This window comes from Notolepis coatsorum, assembly GCF_963971535.1.
Source record: "Notolepis coatsorum genome assembly, contig: SCAFFOLD_719, whole genome shotgun sequence".
NCBI classification, from domain to species: Eukaryota; Metazoa; Chordata; class Actinopteri; order Aulopiformes; family Paralepididae; genus Notolepis; species Notolepis coatsorum.
Genome location: NW_028174056.1, coordinates 25,160 through 45,000, shown reverse-complemented (window position 1 = coordinate 45,000; position 19,841 = coordinate 25,160). Strand labels below are relative to the sequence as shown.

The window sequence follows — 19,841 nt, the reverse complement described above, 5'->3', positions numbered from 1 at the left end:
CAGTCTGCATGATCTATACACTGTGGCCATCACTGGTACTGCAGTCTGCATTATGTATACACTGTGGCCATCACAGGTACTGCAGTCTGCATGATCTATACACTGTGGCCCTCATGATCTATACACTGTGGCCCTCATGATCTATACACTGTGGCCCTCATGATCTATACACTGTGGCCCTCATGATCTATACACTGTGGCCCTCATGATCTATACACTGTGGCCCTCATGATGTATACACTGTGGCCCTCATGATGTATACACTGTGGCCCTCATGATGTATACACTGTGGCCCTCATGATGTATACACTGTGGCCCTCATGATGTATACACTGTGGCCTCATGATCTATACACTGTGGCCCTCATGATCTATACACTGTGGCCCTCATGATCTTACACTGTGGCCCTCATGATCTATACACTGTGGCCCTCATGATGTATACACTGTGGCCCTCATGATCTATACACTGTGGCCCTCATGATCTATACACTGTGGCCCTCATGATGTATACACTGTGGCCCTCATGATCTATACACTGTGGCCCTCATGATCTATACACTGTGGCCCTCATGATCTATACACTGTGGCCCTCATGATGTATACACTGTGGCCCTCATGATGTATACACTGTGGCCCTCATGATCTATACACTGTGGCCCTCATGATCTATACACTGTGGCCCTCATGATCTATACACTGTGGCCCTCATGATCTATACACTGTGGCCCTCATGATCTATACACTGTGGCCCTCATGATCTATACACTGTGGCCCTCATGATGTATACACTGTGGCCCTCATGATCTATACACTGTGGCCCTCATGATGTATACACTGTGGCCCTCATGATCTATACACTGTGGCCCTCATGATCTATACACTGTGGCCCTCATGATGTATACACTGTGGCCCTCATGATCTATACACTGTGGCCCTCTTGATCTATACACTGTGTCCCTCATGATGTATACACTGTGGCCCTCATGATGTATACACTGTGGCCCTCATGATGTATACACTGTGGCCCTCATGATGTATACACTGTGGCCCTCATGATGTATACAATGTGGCCCTCATGATCTATACACTGTGGCCCTCATGATGTATACACTGTGGCCCTCATGATCTATACACTGTGGCCCTCATGATGTATACACTGTGGCCCTCATGATGTATACACTGTGGCCCTCATGATCTATACACTGTGGCCCTCATGATCTATACACTGTGGCCCTCATGATGTATACACTGTGGCCCTCATGATGTATACACTGTGGCCCTCATGATCTATACACTGTGGCCCTCATGATGTATACACTGTGGCCCTCATGATGTATACACTGTGGCCCTCATGATGTATACACTGTGGCCCTCTTGATGTATACACTGTGGCCCTCATGATGTATACACTGTGGCCCTCATGATGTATACACTGTGGCCCTCATGATCTATACACTGTGGCCCTCATGATCTATACACTGTGGCCCTCATGATCTATACACTGTGGCCCTCATGATGTATACACTGTGGCCCTCATGATGTATACACTGTGGCCCTCATGATGTATACACTGTGGCCCTCATGATGTATACACTGTGGCCCTCATGATGTATACACTGTGGCCCTCATGATCTATACACTGTGGCCCTCATGATCTATACACTGTGGCCCTCATGATGTATACACTGTGGCCCTCATGATGTATACACTGTGGCCCTCATGATCTATACACTGTGGCCCTCATGATGTATACACTGTGGCCCTCATGATCTATACACTGTGGCCCTCATGATGTATACACTGTGGCCCTCATGATCTATACACTGTGGCCCTCATGATCTATACACTGTGGCCCTCATGATGTATACACTGTGGCCCTCATGATGTATACACTGTGGCCCTCATGATGTATACACTGTGGCCCTCATGATGTATACACTGTGGCCCTCATGATGTATACACTGTGGCCCTCATGATCTATACACTGTGGCCCTCATGATCTATACACTGTGGCCCTCATGATGTATACACTGTGGCCCTCATGATGTATACACTGTGGCCCTCATGATCTATACACTGTGGCCCTCATGATGTATACACTGTGGCCCTCATGATCTATACACTGTGGCCCTCATGATCTATACACTGTGGCCCTCATGATCTATACACTGTGGCCCTCATGATGTATACACTGTGGCCCTCATGATGTATACACTGTGGCCCTCATGATGTATACACTGTGGCCCTCATGATGTATACACTGTGGCCCTCATGATGTATACACTGTGGCCCTCATGATCTATACACTGTGGCCCTCATGATGTATACACTGTGGCCCTCATGATGTATACACTGTGGCCCTCATGATGTATACACTGTGGCCCTCATGATGTATACACTGTGGCCCTCATGATGTATACACTGTGGCCCTCATGATGTATACACTGTGGCCCTCATGATGTATACACTGTGGCCCTCATGATGTATACACTGTGGCCCTCATGATGTATACACTGTGGCCCTCATGATCTATACACTGTAGCCCTCATGATCTATACACTGTGGCCCTCATGATGTATACACTGTGGCCCTCATGATCTATACACTGTGGCCCTCATGATCTATACACTGTGGCTCTCATGATGTATACACTGTGGCCCTCATGATGTATACACTGTGGCCCTCATGATCTATACACTGTGGCCCTCATGATGTATACACTGTGGCCCTCATGATGTATACACTGTGGCCCTCATGATGTATAACACTGTGGCCCTCATGATGTATACACTGTGGCCCTCATGATGTATACACTGTGGCCCTCATGATGTATACACTGTGGCCCTCATGATGTATACACTGTGGCCCTCATGATGTATACACTGTGGCCCTCATGATGTATACACTGTGGCCCTCATGATCTATACACTGTGGCCCTCATGATGTATACACTGTGGCCCTCATGATCTATACACTGTGGCCCTCATGATCTATACACTGTGGCCCTCATGATCTATACACTGTGGCCCTCATGATGTATACACTGTGGCCCTCATGATGTATACACTGTGGCCCTCATGATGTATACACTGTGGCCCTCATGATGTATACACTGTGGCCCTCATGATGTATACACTGTGGCCCTCATGATGTATACACTGTGGCCCTCATGATCTATACACTGTGGCCCTCATGATGTATACACTGTGGCCCTCATGATGTATACACTGTGGCCCTCATGATGTATACACTGTGGCCCTCATGATGTATACACTGTGGCCCTCATGATGTATACACTGTGGCCCTCATGATGTATACACTGTGGCCCTCATGATGTATACACTGTGGCCCTCATGATGTATACACTGTGGCCCTCATGATGTATACACTGTGGCCCTCATGATGTATACACTGTGGCCCTCATGATCTATACACTGTGGCCCTCATGATGTATACACTGTGGCCCTCATGATCTATACACTGTGGCCCTCATGATCTATACACTGTGGCCCTCATGATGTATACACTGTGGCCCTCATGATGTATACACTGTGGCCCTCATGATGTATACACTGTGGCCCTCATGATGTATACACTGTGGCCCTCATGATGTATACACTGTGGCCCTCATGATCTATACACTGTGGCCCTCATGATGTATACACTGTGGCCCTCATGATGTATACACTGTGGCCCTCATGATGTATACACTGTGGCCCTCATGATGTATACACTGTGGCCCTCATGATGTATACACTGTGGCCCTCATGATGTATACACTGTGGCCCTCATGATCTATACACTGTGGCCCTCATGATCACAGCACAGGTCACATAGACTATAACACCATAACAACATTAGCACCATCCTAGAGTCACCATATTGTAATATCACTTATGTATTGAGATGTATTACCTTTTTTCAACTGCAAATTATGTCCCGAAGAGAAAACGTTCTGTAATAAAAATATGTATTCATCTCATCTGTTTTATCTATTAAGATAAGATTAAGATTTTATGCAGCAAAATGGGATTGTCAAGCAACACCTTTTATTAACTTTTTCTATTATAAAATGTCTTTGTAAGTATATTGATACTTGGTGTCACTGTATCGATATAATATTGCGATTAAGTGAATGAATGTAGTGTCTCCCTCTAGATCAGGGGTTCCCAAACTGTTCAGGCCTCGACCCCCAAATAACGGTGTCAGAGAGCCGCGACCCCCACTATTATAGGAGGTACAAAAAAATTATAATAAATATTTTATTTTAATTTTTTTTAATAAATGGAAATGTTTGGTTGAAACATGCAAACGTTCAAACGCACACACACTAATAAGCATTGGAGGCTTTTAACCAGGGCCGGACTGGGGGAATCATTCAGGCCAGGAAATATAGTGCAAAATATAGCCCCAGTCAGGCCACTGTTTAAGCAGGGGGTCTGGGGGTCCCCCACCAGGACATTTCTTGTTACAAAGACTTAATTTCCTGCATTCTGGTGCAGGAATTTTTTTATTTGTACCCTTTAAATGCCAGTGTTTGTGATGGCATCACAAATTATTGTTAAAAAACAGGCTAGCATAATGATTAGCAACAACACTGATTTAGATGGATTTTCTGTTTTTTTGTAATGTCAGGTTGAAAATAATACAATCTTTTATTCAACTTCAGCCCTGATCATAACACCACATATTCATTTTATAATTCTAACCCTTTAAATGCCAGTGTGTGTGATGGCATATATTTGCAATATATCAAATGCATAGTCGATTTTTCTGGGGGGGATTATTACAGGCTAGCATGTGTCAATGATTAGCAACAACAGTTTTTTTGTAAGGGTCCCGCCTCCACCAATCACATGCCGAGAGAGAGATATAGTTCTCCAACTTGTGTGAGTTGCAGTGATCTCCTGGTTGTTCCCCACGTAGGTTATCTAACTATTGCGCTGCTGCAACTAGAAACACTGGCCTGGCCTGCTTCTAAGTTCAGTGGCCTGACTGCATAATTTCTTTTTTTTAATTGGACGAGGTGATTAATGTAGTGTCTCCCTCTAGTGGATGATTAATGTAGTGTCTCCCACCACCACCAGAGGGCGAGGTGATTAATGTAGTGTCTCCCTCTAGTGGATGATTAATGTAGTGTCTCCCTCTAGTGCAGGGGTCTCAAACTCGCGGCCCGCGGGCCAATTGCGGCCCGAGGGATGATATTTTGCGGCCCCCTACTTGACATCAAAGTGTAGTGTTAATGCGGCCCGCGCCCTACTGTTTGCCGAGACGTTGCGTGAGAGTTGGAAGTTTTATTTATTTGATCACTTGTAGGCTACCATAGCGCAGGCTCATGACAGCAACTTTACGTTAGTGACTTGGTTGAAACGTGATTCCGGAGTGATATCAAGTAAAGTGGAAGACAAATGCATCCTCGCTATCTCCTCTGACTGCGAGCAGTGCTCTGCATAAGCGGCTGGCTGCACTGTCTGCCACACTGTCTGTGTCTGTGTCTGTGTACGGGTCTGGTCCAATCACATTCAGCATCCCGTCAGCGTTCCCCCCCCCCTCACCCACAGTCTGCGAATCAGATGCAGAGTAGGGGAGTAGGGCGGGTCTTCACGGAATGCAAGTCGTCTCTCTCTTTCAGTCCGAGTCAGTTGACAGCGCATCTACAGTAAACTCGCTCCCAGTTTTATCTTTGTGAGATAAATGTAGTTACTGTACTAGTTTCTAGCCATTTTCAAAGATGGTCAGTAAAAGAAAAGTCGACTGCAATTCAAAGGTGAATGGACTGAAAAATATGCGTTCATCCTGAGTCCCAGCACCAAACCAATGTGACTATTATGCCAAGAAACGGTAGCTCTTGTGAAGGGTGGCAATTTGAAAAGAATGTATGACTGAGTGATGGAGACCATGTTTGAAGGCAAACAAAAGCAAAGCCCCCTCAGATCGCACAGCAACCAGAACAACTGAAATACTGGCTGGTGATTTGATTAAACAGCTTTGTATTAGAATAAAAAAAAAATGCACAGTGCATTTCCATAGCTGTGGATGAGTCCTCAGTCCACTGACACCACTGAGAAGCCTATGTTCTGAAGAACTGTTCATGTTCTGAAATGTTATTGCTAAGGATTGAGAATATTGGATCAGTTGTACTTTTTTTTTGAATACTTGAAACCGTTTTTTTGTGGAATATTTGATGCGGCCCAGCCTCACCCAGACTCTACCTCCAGCGGCCCCCAGGTACATTGAGTTTGAGACCCCTGCTCTAGTGGATGATTAATGTAGTGTCTCCCACCACCACCAGAGGGTGAGGTGATTAATGTAGTGTCTCCCTCCACCACCAGAGGGCGAGGTGATTAATGTAGTGTCTCCCTCCACCACCAGAAGGCGAGGTAATTAATGTAGTGTCTCCCTCTAGTGGATGATTAATGTAGTGTCTCCCTCCACCACCAGAGGGCGAGGTGATTAATGTAGTGTCTCCCTCCACCACCAGAGGGCGAGGTGATTAATGTAGTGTCTCCCTCCACCACCAGAGGGCGAGGTGATTAATGTAGTGTCTCCCTCCACCACCAGAGGGCGAGGTGATTAATGTAGTGTCTCCCTCCACCACCAGAGGGCGAGGTGATTAATGTAGTGTCTCCCTCTGTCTCCCCCTAGAGGAGGAGGTGATTCATGTAGTGTCTCCCTCTGTCTCCCCCTAGTGGACGGGGTGTACACGTTTGGCCTGGGACAGTTTGGCCAGCTGGGTCACGGGACGTTCATCTTTGAGTCCCGCCTCCCCCGCGCCGTGGACCACTTCAGGAAGGGGCGCGTCCTCCACGTGTCCTGCGGGGAGAACCACACGGCCGCCATCACAGGTAGACGGACGCTAGAGGCGGCCCCAGTGCCGTTTAGCTGATCCTATCACGTGACTGACTGGTTGCCATGGTTTCTCAGATGGGTTTGATTTGACATGTGTCCATCAGCGACTTCAGGTTCTTGAGAAGCGCTATATAAATAAAACGAATAGGGCTGTCAGTTTATCGCGTTAATTAGATTCATTAATTACACCGCAAATTATCGCGTTATGAAAATTAACTAAAAACTAATAAAAAAAAATTGTAATAATTATTTTTATTTATTTTTAAATCTCATTCATTCCATAACAACGTAGAATAAACATGTACAGACTTTTTTTTAATATGGTCCATTTGCATGTTCTTGGTATCTGATTCTAGGGACATCTATGGATCTCAGGGAATGTATTCCCAGTGTCAGAAATACTGTGTCTGTTACGAGGCTTGAGTCAATTGTAATGAACCAGATGAGAATATCAATTACATTGTTTTTATTATAAATTTTTTTGACTGTGAATAACACCATGCTAAATTGACCAGACCTGAAAAATCTAAGCAAATGAATAAAAGGAAGATGATTAAACAGAAGGTTTTGTAGATACAGTACTGAATTCTGCCATCCGGACACATGCAATTTGAAATATGATTATAGAATATAAAATATCAGGCATAAAATGGTTATGCGATTAAAATGCGATTAATTAGATTAATTAATTACAAATCCTGTAATTAATTAGATAACTTTTTTTAATCGCCTGACAGCACTACACATGTATTATTATTATTATTATTATTATTATTATTATTAAATAATTATTATTATTATTATTATTATTATTATTATTATTATTATTATTATTATTATTATTATTATTATTATTATTATTATTGTTATTATTATTATGTGGTTGATTAATGGTTGCCATGGTTCCCCAGATGGCGGCCTCCTCTACACGTTCGGAGATGGGAGGCACGGGAAGCTGGGTCTGGGAGAGGAGAACTTCACCAACCAGTTCAAACCAACTCTCTGCCCACGCTTCCTCAAGTATAACGTGCAGGCGGTAGGTGGCTTTGGTGTGTGTATGTTATTATTATTATTATTATTATTATTATTATTATTATTATTATTATTATTATTATTATTATTATTATTATTATTATCTTATAGATAAACATGTTAGATCTTATAGATAAACATGTTAGATCTTATAGATAAACAGAAACATGTTAGATCTTATAGATAACATGTTAGTTCTTATAGATAAACATGTTAGATCTTATAGATAAACATGTTAGATCTTATAGATAAACAGAAACATGTTAGATCTTATAGATAAACAGAAACATGTTAGATCTTATAGATAAACATGTTAGATCTTATAGATAAACATGTTAGATCTTATAGATAAACAGAAACATGTTAGATCTTATAGATAAACATGTTAGATCTCATAGATAAACATGTTAGATCTTATAGATAAACAGAAACATGTTCGATCTTATAGATAAACAGAAACATGTTAGATCTTATAGATAAACAGAAACATGTTAGATCTTATAGATAAACAGAAACATGTTAGATCTTATAGATAAACATGTTAGATCTAATAGATAAACATGTTAGATCTTATAGATAAACAGAAACATGTTAGGTCTTATAGATAAACAGAAACATGTTAGATCTTATAGATAAACAGAAACATGTTAGATCTTATAGATAAACAGAAACATGTTGGATCTTATAGATAAACATGTTAGATCTTATAGATAAACAGAAACATGTTAGATCTTATAGATAAACATGTTAGATCTTATAGATAAACATGTTAGATCTTATAGATAAACAGAAGCATGTTAGATCTTATAGATAAACATGTTAGATCTTATAGATAAACATGTTAGATCTTATAGATAAACAGAAACATGTTAGATCTTATAGATAAACATGTTAGATCTTATAGATAAACATGTTAGATCTTATAGATAAACAGAAGCATGTTAGATCTTATAGATAAACATGTTAGATCTTATAGATAAACAGAAACATGTTAGATCTTATAGATAAACATGTTAGATCTTATAGATAAACAGAAACATGTTAGATCTTATAGATAAACAGAAACATGTTAGATCTTATAGATAAACAGAAACATGTTAGATCTTATAGATAAACAGAAACATGTTAGATCTTATAGATAAACATGTTAGATCTAATAGATAAACATGTTAGATCTTATAGATAAACAGAAACATGTTGGATCTTATAGATAAACAGAAACATGTTAGATCTTATAGATAAACATGTTAGATCTTATAGATAAACATGTTAGATCTTATAGATAAACAGAAACATGTTAGATCTTATAGATAAACAGAAACATGTTAGATCTTATAGATAAACAGAAACATGTTAGATCTTATAGATAAACATGTTAGATCTTATAGATAAACATGTTAGATCTTATAGATAAACAGAAACATGTTAGATCTTATAGATAAACATGTTAGATCTTATAGATAAACAGAAACATGTTAGATCTTATAGATAAACATGTTAGATTTTATAGATAAACATGTTAGATCTTATAGATAAACAGAAACATGTTAGATCTTATAGATAAACAGAAGCATGTTAGATAGGGATGCTCGATATTGGCTTTTTTACCGATACCGATATTCCGATATTGTCCAACTCTTAATTTCCGATACCGATATCAACCGATACCGATATATGCAGGGTTTCCCCCCCAAAAAACGGAATAATTTCAGGTAACTAATAATTTCACTGGATATATATATAACAAATATTGTTATTGTTTTTCTTTTTTTTTAAACCGATACCGATATTTTCCGATATCACATTTTACTGCCGATATCGGCCGATAATATCGGTCGGCCGATAATATCGGACATCCCTAATGTTAGATCTTATAGATAAACATGTTAGATCTTATAGATAAACAGAAGCATGTTAGATCTTATAGATAAACATGTTAGATCTTATAGATAAACAGAAACATGTTAGATCTTATAGATAAACAGAAACATGTTAGATCTTATAGATAAACAGAAACATGTTAGATCTTATAGATAAACAGAAACATGTTAGATCTTATAGATAAACAGAAACATGTTAGATCTTATAGATAAACATGTTAGATCTTATAGATAAACATGTTAGATCTCATAGATAAACAGAAGCATGTTAGATCTTATAGATAAACATGTTAGATCTTATAGATAAACATGTTAGATCTTATAGATAAACAGAAACATGTTAGATCTTATAGATAAACATGTTAGATCTTATACATTTACATTTACATTTAGTCATTTAGCTGACGCTTTTATCCAAAGCGACTTACAAGTTCTGTACGACAAGCCATCAGGAAGGGCACAACTCTATCAGCTGAGCAACAATGTTCATCAAAGTGTTGAGTGCTACAGTGTAGGTTAGTTTATTAGGACAAGTGCATGACAGTACGGTTAGTTAGGGTTAGATTTTTTTTTTTTTTTTTTTTTTTTTTTATTCAGATAATGGTTGAAGAAGTGCGTCTTTAGTCGACGGCGAAAGATTGGACGTGATTCGGCTGTCCTAACTGGGGTGGGTAGTTCATTCCACCATTGTGGGGCAAGGACTGAGAATAGGCGACTTCTCTTTGATGACCCTCCCGGAGCTTGGATAGGAGTAGGTCTGATAGATAAACATGTTAGATCTTATAGATAAACAGAAACATGTTAGATCTTATAGATAAACAGAAACATGTTAGATCTTATAGATAAACAGAAACATGTTAGATCTTATAGATAAACATGTTAGATCTTATATATATAAACATGTTAGATCTTATAGATAAACAGAAACATGTTAGATCTTATAGATAAACATGTTAGATCTTATAGATAAACATGTTAGATCTTATAGATAAACAGAAACATGTTAGATCTTATAGATAAACATGTTAGATCTTATAGATAAACAGAAACATGTTAGATCTTATAGATAAACATGTTAGATCTTATAGATAAACATGTTAGATCTTATAGATAAACAGAAACATGTTAGATCTTATAGATAAACATGTTAGATCTTATATATATAAACATGTTAGATCTTATAGATAAACAGAAACATGTTAGATCTTATAGATAAACATGTTAGATCTTATAGATAAACAGAAACATGTTAGATCTTATAGATAAACAGAAACATGTTAGATCTTATAGATAACATGTTAGATCTTATAGATAAACAGAAACATGTTAGATCTTATAGATAAACATGTTAGATCTTATAGATAAACAGAAACATGTTAGATCTTATAGATAAACATGTTAGATCTTATAGATACACAGAAACATGTTAGATCTTATAGATAAACAGAAGTGTTGTGAAGGATCAGATTAAACCGAATATATATATTTATTTATATATATATATTTAAATAGTATTTGTATATCGTTTGATATCCCCTGTATATTCCTTGTACAATATGCACTGAATATCCCTTTAGTCTACTAAACAGCCCATAATAGTTTCATTCTACCATTGGACGAGAACCTGGCGCCAGCAGCCATACCCCTAGGTTCAAGTTCAATCGTGCCGCCCAACATGTCGTGGCAAGCCCGGTTCCGCGTAGGAATACGTCTGGCGAAATACGAATGGTACTATTTGTTCACAGCGCATATATATATGGCGCAAGTAAGTAGAACTTTCTTTTAGTCCATTAGTTCTTTACCCTCCAACCGAGTAACAGACGCGAAGCCTCACCCACGACGCACGTGTGGTGCAGTAAGGCCTACTTGGCCTCAGAATAGGCATTGAGATATCGTGTGGATTAATAGTTGAATTGTCATAGTTTGGCACTATACCGTCGAGTTGGACGTATTTCTATTAAGCTAATAATAGTCTATTATGTATGGTGCATCGTTCGGTTAGAGTTATAAAGTTATCAGTACCCCCATCGTTCCTGACGTTATCTGGAGTCTTAACCAGGCTGGGCAGACCACTAGTGGTGCTTGCATCCGAGGAGCTCCGGGCCAGGGCGACTGGACCTGTACATTGGATTACTCTACCCGGACGACGGCGAGCCTTCCACGGCTTGGATTATGCTTTGGGTGCTTTGATTATTCCATGGATAACGGCCAACACTGCGGAGTGTTGGAACTACCCCCCGGAGAGGAGTCAAGGTGAGACGGCGCTCTACACCAGTGAGGTCGCCTCACGTCTCTCCGTTGTGGACCGGCAGCTACCGTCCACCAGAGGGTCCAGCTGTATTCATCTGCGGACCGAGGTTCTGTGGGCACCGTGTTCAAGACTTTGAATTCTCCCAAGAAATCGTCGGCCAGATGGGATACCGCCAGCGGCTTCTCTAACCCCCCCCTCCTACTGTCTTACAACCAGCGGGACCCCCCCCCCCCCTTAGTGTATCCAGTGTTCAATCCCAGTTATTAAGCCTTGTACAAGACTACTGAACAGCTCTCCGTTTAAAGGGTCCGCACCGGGAAGCTGGGGGGTCTTACCGCCTACCAGCTCTTCTCGGTGTGTTTAAGCTGCGGGGCGTAGATATTCGTCCGACTTCTCACTGTCTTCGTCTCCTGGTCTCTCCCCTTTGCACCCTCGGCGTCTCTTGATAAATAGCCAGTGGATCGAGAGGTCCCCGAGGACACCAGAATTAACGACAGCTATCTACTTATGATTGAATATGATGGTGTGGGTGTCGGAAAAGTAGTGACCACATGTATACTTATGCGGTCGGGGAAATGTTCACTTGTTTTAAGAGTAACCGTTGAGAACCTGTCTTCATGCACGCTATACCTTACACAATTATATCACCAGCAAGAGCCCCCTTCAATGGGTAAAAAGAGTGGAGTTCCACAAAGTCTCTTTTTATTTCAATTATTTTTTATTATTATAAAAGCAAAGATTTTATTTTATTCAAGCTTTTATTTTGGTTACATAAATGGGTAAAAAGCCACAGTTCAGGTCGATAAGAGAATAGAACTCGAATCAAAGTAGAAAAACATTTAAAGAAATAAAGAATCAAAATTAAAAGATAAATCGAATTTTAGTTATTATGTAACAGTGAGCTTCCCTGAACTGAGAATGTAGTAATTTCTGGAAGTCCCCAGCTTGAGAGTCTGGAGGAAGCGATCAACTTCCCCTTCACCTCTGCTTTGGTCCTGCTCGGATAAATTATCTACCACGGGGCCAGCTCCCAGTACAAGGAACCAACACCGCGCGATATTTATCCTGGGTTTGAGCAGGGAGAGCGATGGACCAGAGGTCTAATCTGCCGTCCGTGCAACAGCCGAAGACTCCCAGGGACTCTTAAATCTGGAACGTGTTCCAGCGCCAACACTCCTCGGTTTCGATCAAACCTAGAGCGAGAGAGCTAGCGACACATTCATCTGTGATTTACAGTTCCCCTAGACCAGATGGAGCCTGTTGTACTCACTTTAGGTCTTAGGTTACTGCTGGGGTTTGAGTCCCCTCGAAGATCTCCGGACAATTGCAGAGAGTTGGCTCCTCTGGTTCCTCATCTGGTGCCTGTTCAAAAGGTTAGTCTTACCTTGAGAGCCGTCCCAGCGCTCTGCTCGTTTCTCTGTGTAACTTCCCTTTTTATAGGGGTTTGCGTGCCTGTCCTCTGTGATCCATCCTCTTTCTCTGCTCAGTAAATTCAGTAACCCCTTCCTTGCCAGCCTCTCACTTGTACCTTGAGGTTACTACAGTTCGTTTTCCCCATACATGGTCATGACTTCCCCTATTCACAGTTCCGTGTTGAGTCACTACATACCCAGTTCCAATGTCTCATCTCAAAAGTACAGTACCACTGGTATAAATGATACAGTTCGGTAATCATAAATCATGTTTCTGTTATACTGATTACAAGACATAATTACTGATTTCAAAACATTATAATCATCTTTACATTGTATGCTGAATAATAATACATTTCTTTAATCAGCCATACATGATTGGTTATAATTCATTTGCAGTTCTAATCACTCGTTGTCACCCTCTGGAGGTTGCTTCGTATTTTGTAGTTTCTTCTTGGCTCCTTAGTATCTCTCAGTACCAGTTCTCCCAACCATTGTCCTTGTTGTCAGGGGCATGTATTTCCAGTACGTCTGGGCTGTCTGCTAGATCTAGGAGATCATCTCCCATCATTGTTTCATAGCTGGCTAGGAATATCTCCAGCGGCTCATCCATCCCTGGTATTTCAAGGACTGGTGGTGCTTGGGGTGGTGCTGGGGGTGGTGCTGGGGGTGGTGCTGGGTGTGGTGCTGGGATCGTTCTGATCCACTCCACCACTGCTTCTCCTCGGACCCTCTCCCTCTCTGTTAACCCTTCTGCCACCTCCCTTATCATGCACTCCAGTACCGTCTCCCCGGGTGGTTCAGCGCAGAGGGGTGTAGGGACTGTTTTATACCATCCCAAAACCGCATCCCATTTCCTCTTGGGGAGTGGGGGGGCTAGGACGGTGGGCTTTGTTGCTGGTGCGACTAGGACGGTGGGCCTTGTTGCTGGTTTGGAGAGGGATAGGTCACCTAGACCACTCCCATCTTTCATCATTTCCCCCATCTCTGGATCTTCTAGTAGCCCTCCTTCAGCAGGGCTATTGTTAGGAGCTGGTGGCAGAGCGTAGGCTGGCAGGGGGGGGAAGTAGTCGTCCCTCTCTATGGCTCCTCCAGCCCCTGGTTGTCTCCTGGGGTCAGCAAGGCGATGTTCTCTCTCTGGCGTGCTGCCTGATGACTCGGACGACCGGTGCCTCCTTCCTTTCGGTGAGGCCTTCTGCGGGTCCCGCCAGTTCACTCGGGCCTTGGTCTTCTGGTACCTAGTTTTACTAACCTCTTGTTGTTCCTCCAAGGATTTGGAGTTGATGTAGGTCTCGTACCAGTCCATCTGGGACCCTGGGGATTCCGGGCTATTGATGCTTTTGTACCAGCTATCGATGCTTTTGTACCAGTCTAGTGTCCCCGGCTGAGGGGGGCTTTGGTTTGGACGATGCTGTGCCCCCACTCCTCCTTCTGCCGGTTCCTCCTGGTATCTCATCCTCTTAGTGTCCAGGCCACAGGGAACTGCACCTGTGGAACTTATGGGGATTATACCTGTAGGATATGCTCTTTTACCCATTGCCTCTCTGGTTAGGTATAGATCTAAAGGCGAGATCCATTTTACCCTGACAGGGAAGGTGGGGATTCTCGAATCCTGAGGCTCCTCGACACCCCCTTCTCGAGATCCCTCACCTTCCATTGGGGTCTTCCTTTGTCCGGGCAAGTGCTCCCCAAAGGCTATCACCCTGCCATCAGTCAGGTGCATGGACGTGGTACGGGTGCCGTCTTCACATTCCCAAAATTTACCCATTACTGGATAATAGGTGGCGTTTGGGTGGACCTTTATACGTGTCTGGTCCCATCCTCTAATTGTTGTGCTCCAGATTACGCGAGCATTTGCCTCTAGGCTGACATACCTAGAGACATCAATGGGTGGTTGCCCAGTATATGTTGGGCTGCAGAGGAGGCCTTGTGCTGTCCCAACCTTGAATTTCTCTTGGTAGCATTCAGCACACCATAAGGCTTGGCTCATATCCCAGAGGTAATTTTCTTCCTCTAGGGTACGGCTGCATTGGGCACAGTAGGTTACCCCCTCCTAAGGGTTTAAAGCAAAGAAAAATGATTAGTCATATGTACAGCTAGTGAAAACAGGATACCCTGCCCTGTTTCACTTCCTATTAGTCCTATGTACAGCTAGTGAAAACAGGATACCCTGCCCTGTTTCACTTCTTCTTTTCTTGATTCTCATTTCCTGGCCTGGGCGCGCCTTAGGCCCAGGCTGTGCACCCATGGCGAAACTAGTGCCATGGGCGGGGGGGTCATCCCCGGGCTGCGTGGTCCAGTCTTTCTTGGGAAAAGTCCCTCATACAACATGAACCATAGGACTAGCGGGATTGAGGAGCACTCCTCGGTCCAATACATTACCGCTCCTGCTCCCCAACCCAGTCCCCACAGGATCACCAGGGCCAAGCGTTCCAGCCAACGCCTTCTTCCTCCTCTCTGCAGGGCCATGGTCATGGTTATTAGATACGACATCACTCCCATTGCCAGGAAGCCTTCTCCTATAGTCACTGCAATTGTTAGGGGGGAGAAATAGATCTCTCCCAGGTCACATGCCATCCAGATGGCAAACAGGATGCCCTTCAGGACATCCCGTCGGTTCAGCTCCAGTTTGGTTCTACCTAGGATGTAGATTATGAACCACGAGAGGTTAATCCCTATTGTCGGGTTCTCGTGTTGGCAGTTTGTGGCCCATATTAGGGCTGCCTTTAATAGTCCTTCTATTAAGGCTATTATTCTTAAGGGTTGGTCCAGGGACCATGGTCCCTGGCAGCAGTAAAACAGCCAAATTATCTCGGTTAGCAGGTATTCATGCCGGGGTACCTTCTCCCTGTGGATGTACCTTTCCTTTAAGCAACTTACATTGTATTGGTTGTCAGACCACTCAAAGGTTCGATTTAGGACCACCGCCTGGTCCGCCGTTATTGTGGTGTTTTCCATAGTGCTTTGTCTTTAGGATCTGTTGGGGTAAGTGCTGCTCGTCTGGGGTGAGGGCTTATGGTCTGCTGGGGTAGGTGCTGCTCGTCTGGTCCTTGGATCAGTTGTGAGCTGAGCAGCACCGGGTCTGGCTTTTATGACTGCCAGGGATCTGGCTCCTCCCTCAGGAGGAGTTCCTTCATTTCCTGTTCTTCTGGTGGGCGGATTTTTCGAAGAAGGGCGGCGGTCACCACCTTGGCTCCGCCCTTCACCATCACGTAGCTCATCAGGCCCACCATCAGGAAACCTAGAATCATTAGTAGATAGGGCCAAAGGTGGCCAAACAGTGTCCCCACCCAATTCCCCACTACTCCAATTCCTTCCCCTATAGTCTCCACCACTTCTTCCGCGATTGCGGTAATTGTACCTTCCACTGCTATTCCGGCCTTCTCCAGCCAAGAACACTCGTGTTCCAGTCTCCCCTCGCCACATCTCAGCCAATGCTCCGCTGGGGAACGGCAAGTTCTGTTATTATACAAGCGGTTTGGACCCAGCCACTCGTACCCCTTGATCTCGTTACCTTCACACAGGTTCTTCCTGAATGCATGTCCCTCAATGTGGAGGATATCAGCTTTCGCCACTTGGGGGGCTATCTCTCCGTTGACCTTTTTCCGCTTCATCATACCTTCCCCCATTATGGTTTTAAGGCATCCCGCTTGGTCGGGTTTGGCTCGGATCCATCGCTTCTTTCCCTCGATCAGAACGGGGGATTTCTTCCATCTTGTGCCTAGATCAAAGGTTTCATACTCACCGTCATAATACTCTTGGCAGTGAGTCTCCCATCCTGGCACCTCAGCACAGTTCCTTCGGGCCAATTTAATGGTGCATGTAGTATTGGCTCGATCACACTCCATTTTCCAGGGTCTGGGACTTAGGGCTGTCAGATGTCCTCCCCAAAATCCTGCTCTGAGCACCCTGTCTTTGGAATAGACTGTAGCCAAGTACTGATACTTTACCCATTTATTCGTCGACTTCTCTAGGCAGGGGATCACCCATTCCTGGATCTCTGGTTTCTGCAGGCCCCACCAAGTCTCTGTGGCACTTCTGGACGTTGTCTCTTCCCAGCCCTGCAGGATCCCTTTAATTGTTTTATTCTTTTTTACCTGCGTGCAGTCGTTTCTCCATACTCCCCATTTGTTCTCCCACTGCTGCTCCAGCTCGCACCTAGGGGAAGCTCCATTACCTATATAGTAGGTGTCGTTCGTAGTCTCGAACACCTTGGCTGCCACGCATTCATCAATCTTGTTGAAGTCTTCTGGGTTCACTGCCCAGAGTTCCTCGGGGGTGGGTGTTTCTTGGACGTAAAACCAGCGGTCGAACGGGCCTTTCAAACCTTGTCCCGTTCGAGTATATCCGCTTGGGAATTGTACCTGGAAATGGGTTATCATAGTTATCCATACCCAGGGTAGGGTGTCATTAAGCCAGGTTTCATGATACCTGGCTGGTTTTGCAACGTATTTACCTATTGGCTCGATGAAGACCACATGTTCTGCTGGGGTCATCACCAGGTATTGCTGTCCATCGCAATCCTTATTCAAATTCCAGAGGCAGGGGTCCAGTTTCCTGTATAGCTGATAACATTCTGCTATGAGCTCCTTCGTCCTTATCCTCTGGTGATCTCGGTAGACCGTCTTTCCGCTTTCCAGGAAGGTTAGCGTCAGGTCCCTAGCTGTTTGTTGGGGGAGGGTTAGTGGACTTACCCCTACGCCTGGAGGTTCGGTGGGACTGATGACCGTCCTCTCCCGGTCATCCATCCCTCTTGTTTCTGGTCCTTCAGGTCCAGCAGTTGTACTCATCACCTGGGTGGAATCCTCCTCCAGGGTAGGGGTTGGTCCAGCGAGACAGGTGAGGTTGTATTCTCCCCAAAACCTCTCTCGCTTGGGGAATATTGCAGTGCAGGTCTCATTCTGGTCAGAAGCTGCATACACCACCTCTGGGCTCCAATATCCCTGTCCTGTCCTGTGGGGTATAGCTAGGCAAGCGTAAGTGCAGTACCAGCTAGGTCCTCCACCTACTGGGAACATCCAGTTGCACTGCTCATTCCTGGCTTCTCTTTTTATTAGGAGTAGGATGCCTAGTGTTATTTCTTCCTCTCCTATCCAGAGGTCTTCTACCTCCCACGGGGTATTCCCTTTTCTCCCTCGCTGGGTGACGTTTCCCACTATGCTCTTCCAGGTCCTCAGGCTTACCTGGTTCTCTCCTGTTTTGTAGCTATGGCTGGGTAACTCTCCCAACCACTTCAGTATTCTACCCTCCTCTGGGGCTGTTCCCCATCGGTTCAGTAGTCGCTGAAGGCTAGACTTATTCCTGTTCTCTCCCCAATCTTGTAACTTGGGGAGGGTCACTCGTACTTGCTCCGCTACCCAACAACTTTGTTGTAATCTTTTTGTCGTTGCATAGTGGACCATGACTTTAGAATTGTGCCATGGTTCTTCTCCATAATGGTATAGGATTGCTAGTACTCCTATCACTCCTGTCAGTGCTAATACTAATCTTGCTAAGATGCCACAGCCTAAGTATTTTCTTCCCTTCCCCTGTTGTTTCTTGTCGGTGCCCATGTTCTCCTGACGATCGATTTCAATGTCTGATAAAATTTCTAAAGGTGGGAGTCTTTTTTTAAATGATATTCCTCTGTTCCTCCTCCCTTAAGGGGAGGGACCTCTCTGGTCACTAAGTTTCTCACTCCCCCTCTTTCTACATTGCAATGTCTCGATTCTCCGCCCACTTACTCCTCTGCTCTATGAGCGTTGTAGTGGTTCTGTTCATGCCTTATTTGTTGATACCTTGGTTCTCTTTCCAATATCTCCCGGTACCTCCCTTCTCCGTGTACTTCCCTGAACCTTTCTTGCCACTCGACCATCTCTTCGGCCCCGTGTTCTCTCCTCATTGCCCCTTGCCCAAGTAGTCTTCCACCGAGTAGCAGCCCTACTATCCTCAGCAGGTCGCCCCTTGGTCTTCTTATTTGGGCCGCTTCTGGTGCCAAAATGATGTTCCACTGTTCTTCCCATGATTCCCATTTGGCACATGCCAGCGTGAGAATTCTTTTGAAGGCGTATCCAGGAAGGTTTCTCCAGGTTCTCTCGGCTTCCGATTGGGCTGCATTCCTGTAAACCACTCCTTCTGCGTATTGGACTTCAAGGGACCTGTTCAATTGGTTAGTCTCAGGGAGCTGGGGGATTCTTACCTTGTCTTCTGGGTTTTCTCTACTCACCCGACTTCCCTTCGGTGGTCTGGGTCTCCTCCTGGTTACCCTTCCGTTTAGCAGGAGGGTGTATATGGGAGGATGGGTAGCTGCTTTTGGATCCAGTCCCCTCCACACCCATCTATAAGTTGTCACGGCTATTCTCTCCGGTTGTGGTAGAGGGCCTATGCGGCTGGCTATATGTGATGAAGTACCATATGGTGGGAACTCAGATAGCCT

At 43.8% G+C, this 19,841-nt stretch overlaps 1 protein-coding gene across 1 annotated transcript in view; it reads left to right on the top strand.

The window, feature by feature from the left end:
* Positions 1–19,841, top strand: part of LOC311247640 (X-linked retinitis pigmentosa GTPase regulator-like) — a gene marked incomplete at its 3' end in the record, with an annotated part of 71,631 nt that overhangs the window by 28,611 nt on the left and 23,179 nt on the right. Inside the window, exons 8-9 of the mRNA XM_084338659.1 lie at positions 6,692–6,847; positions 7,763–7,887. Of these exons, the coding sequence (XP_084194785.1) occupies positions 6,692–6,847; positions 7,763–7,887 (281 nt within the window). The remainder of the gene's footprint in view (positions 1–6,691; positions 6,848–7,762; positions 7,888–19,841) is intronic.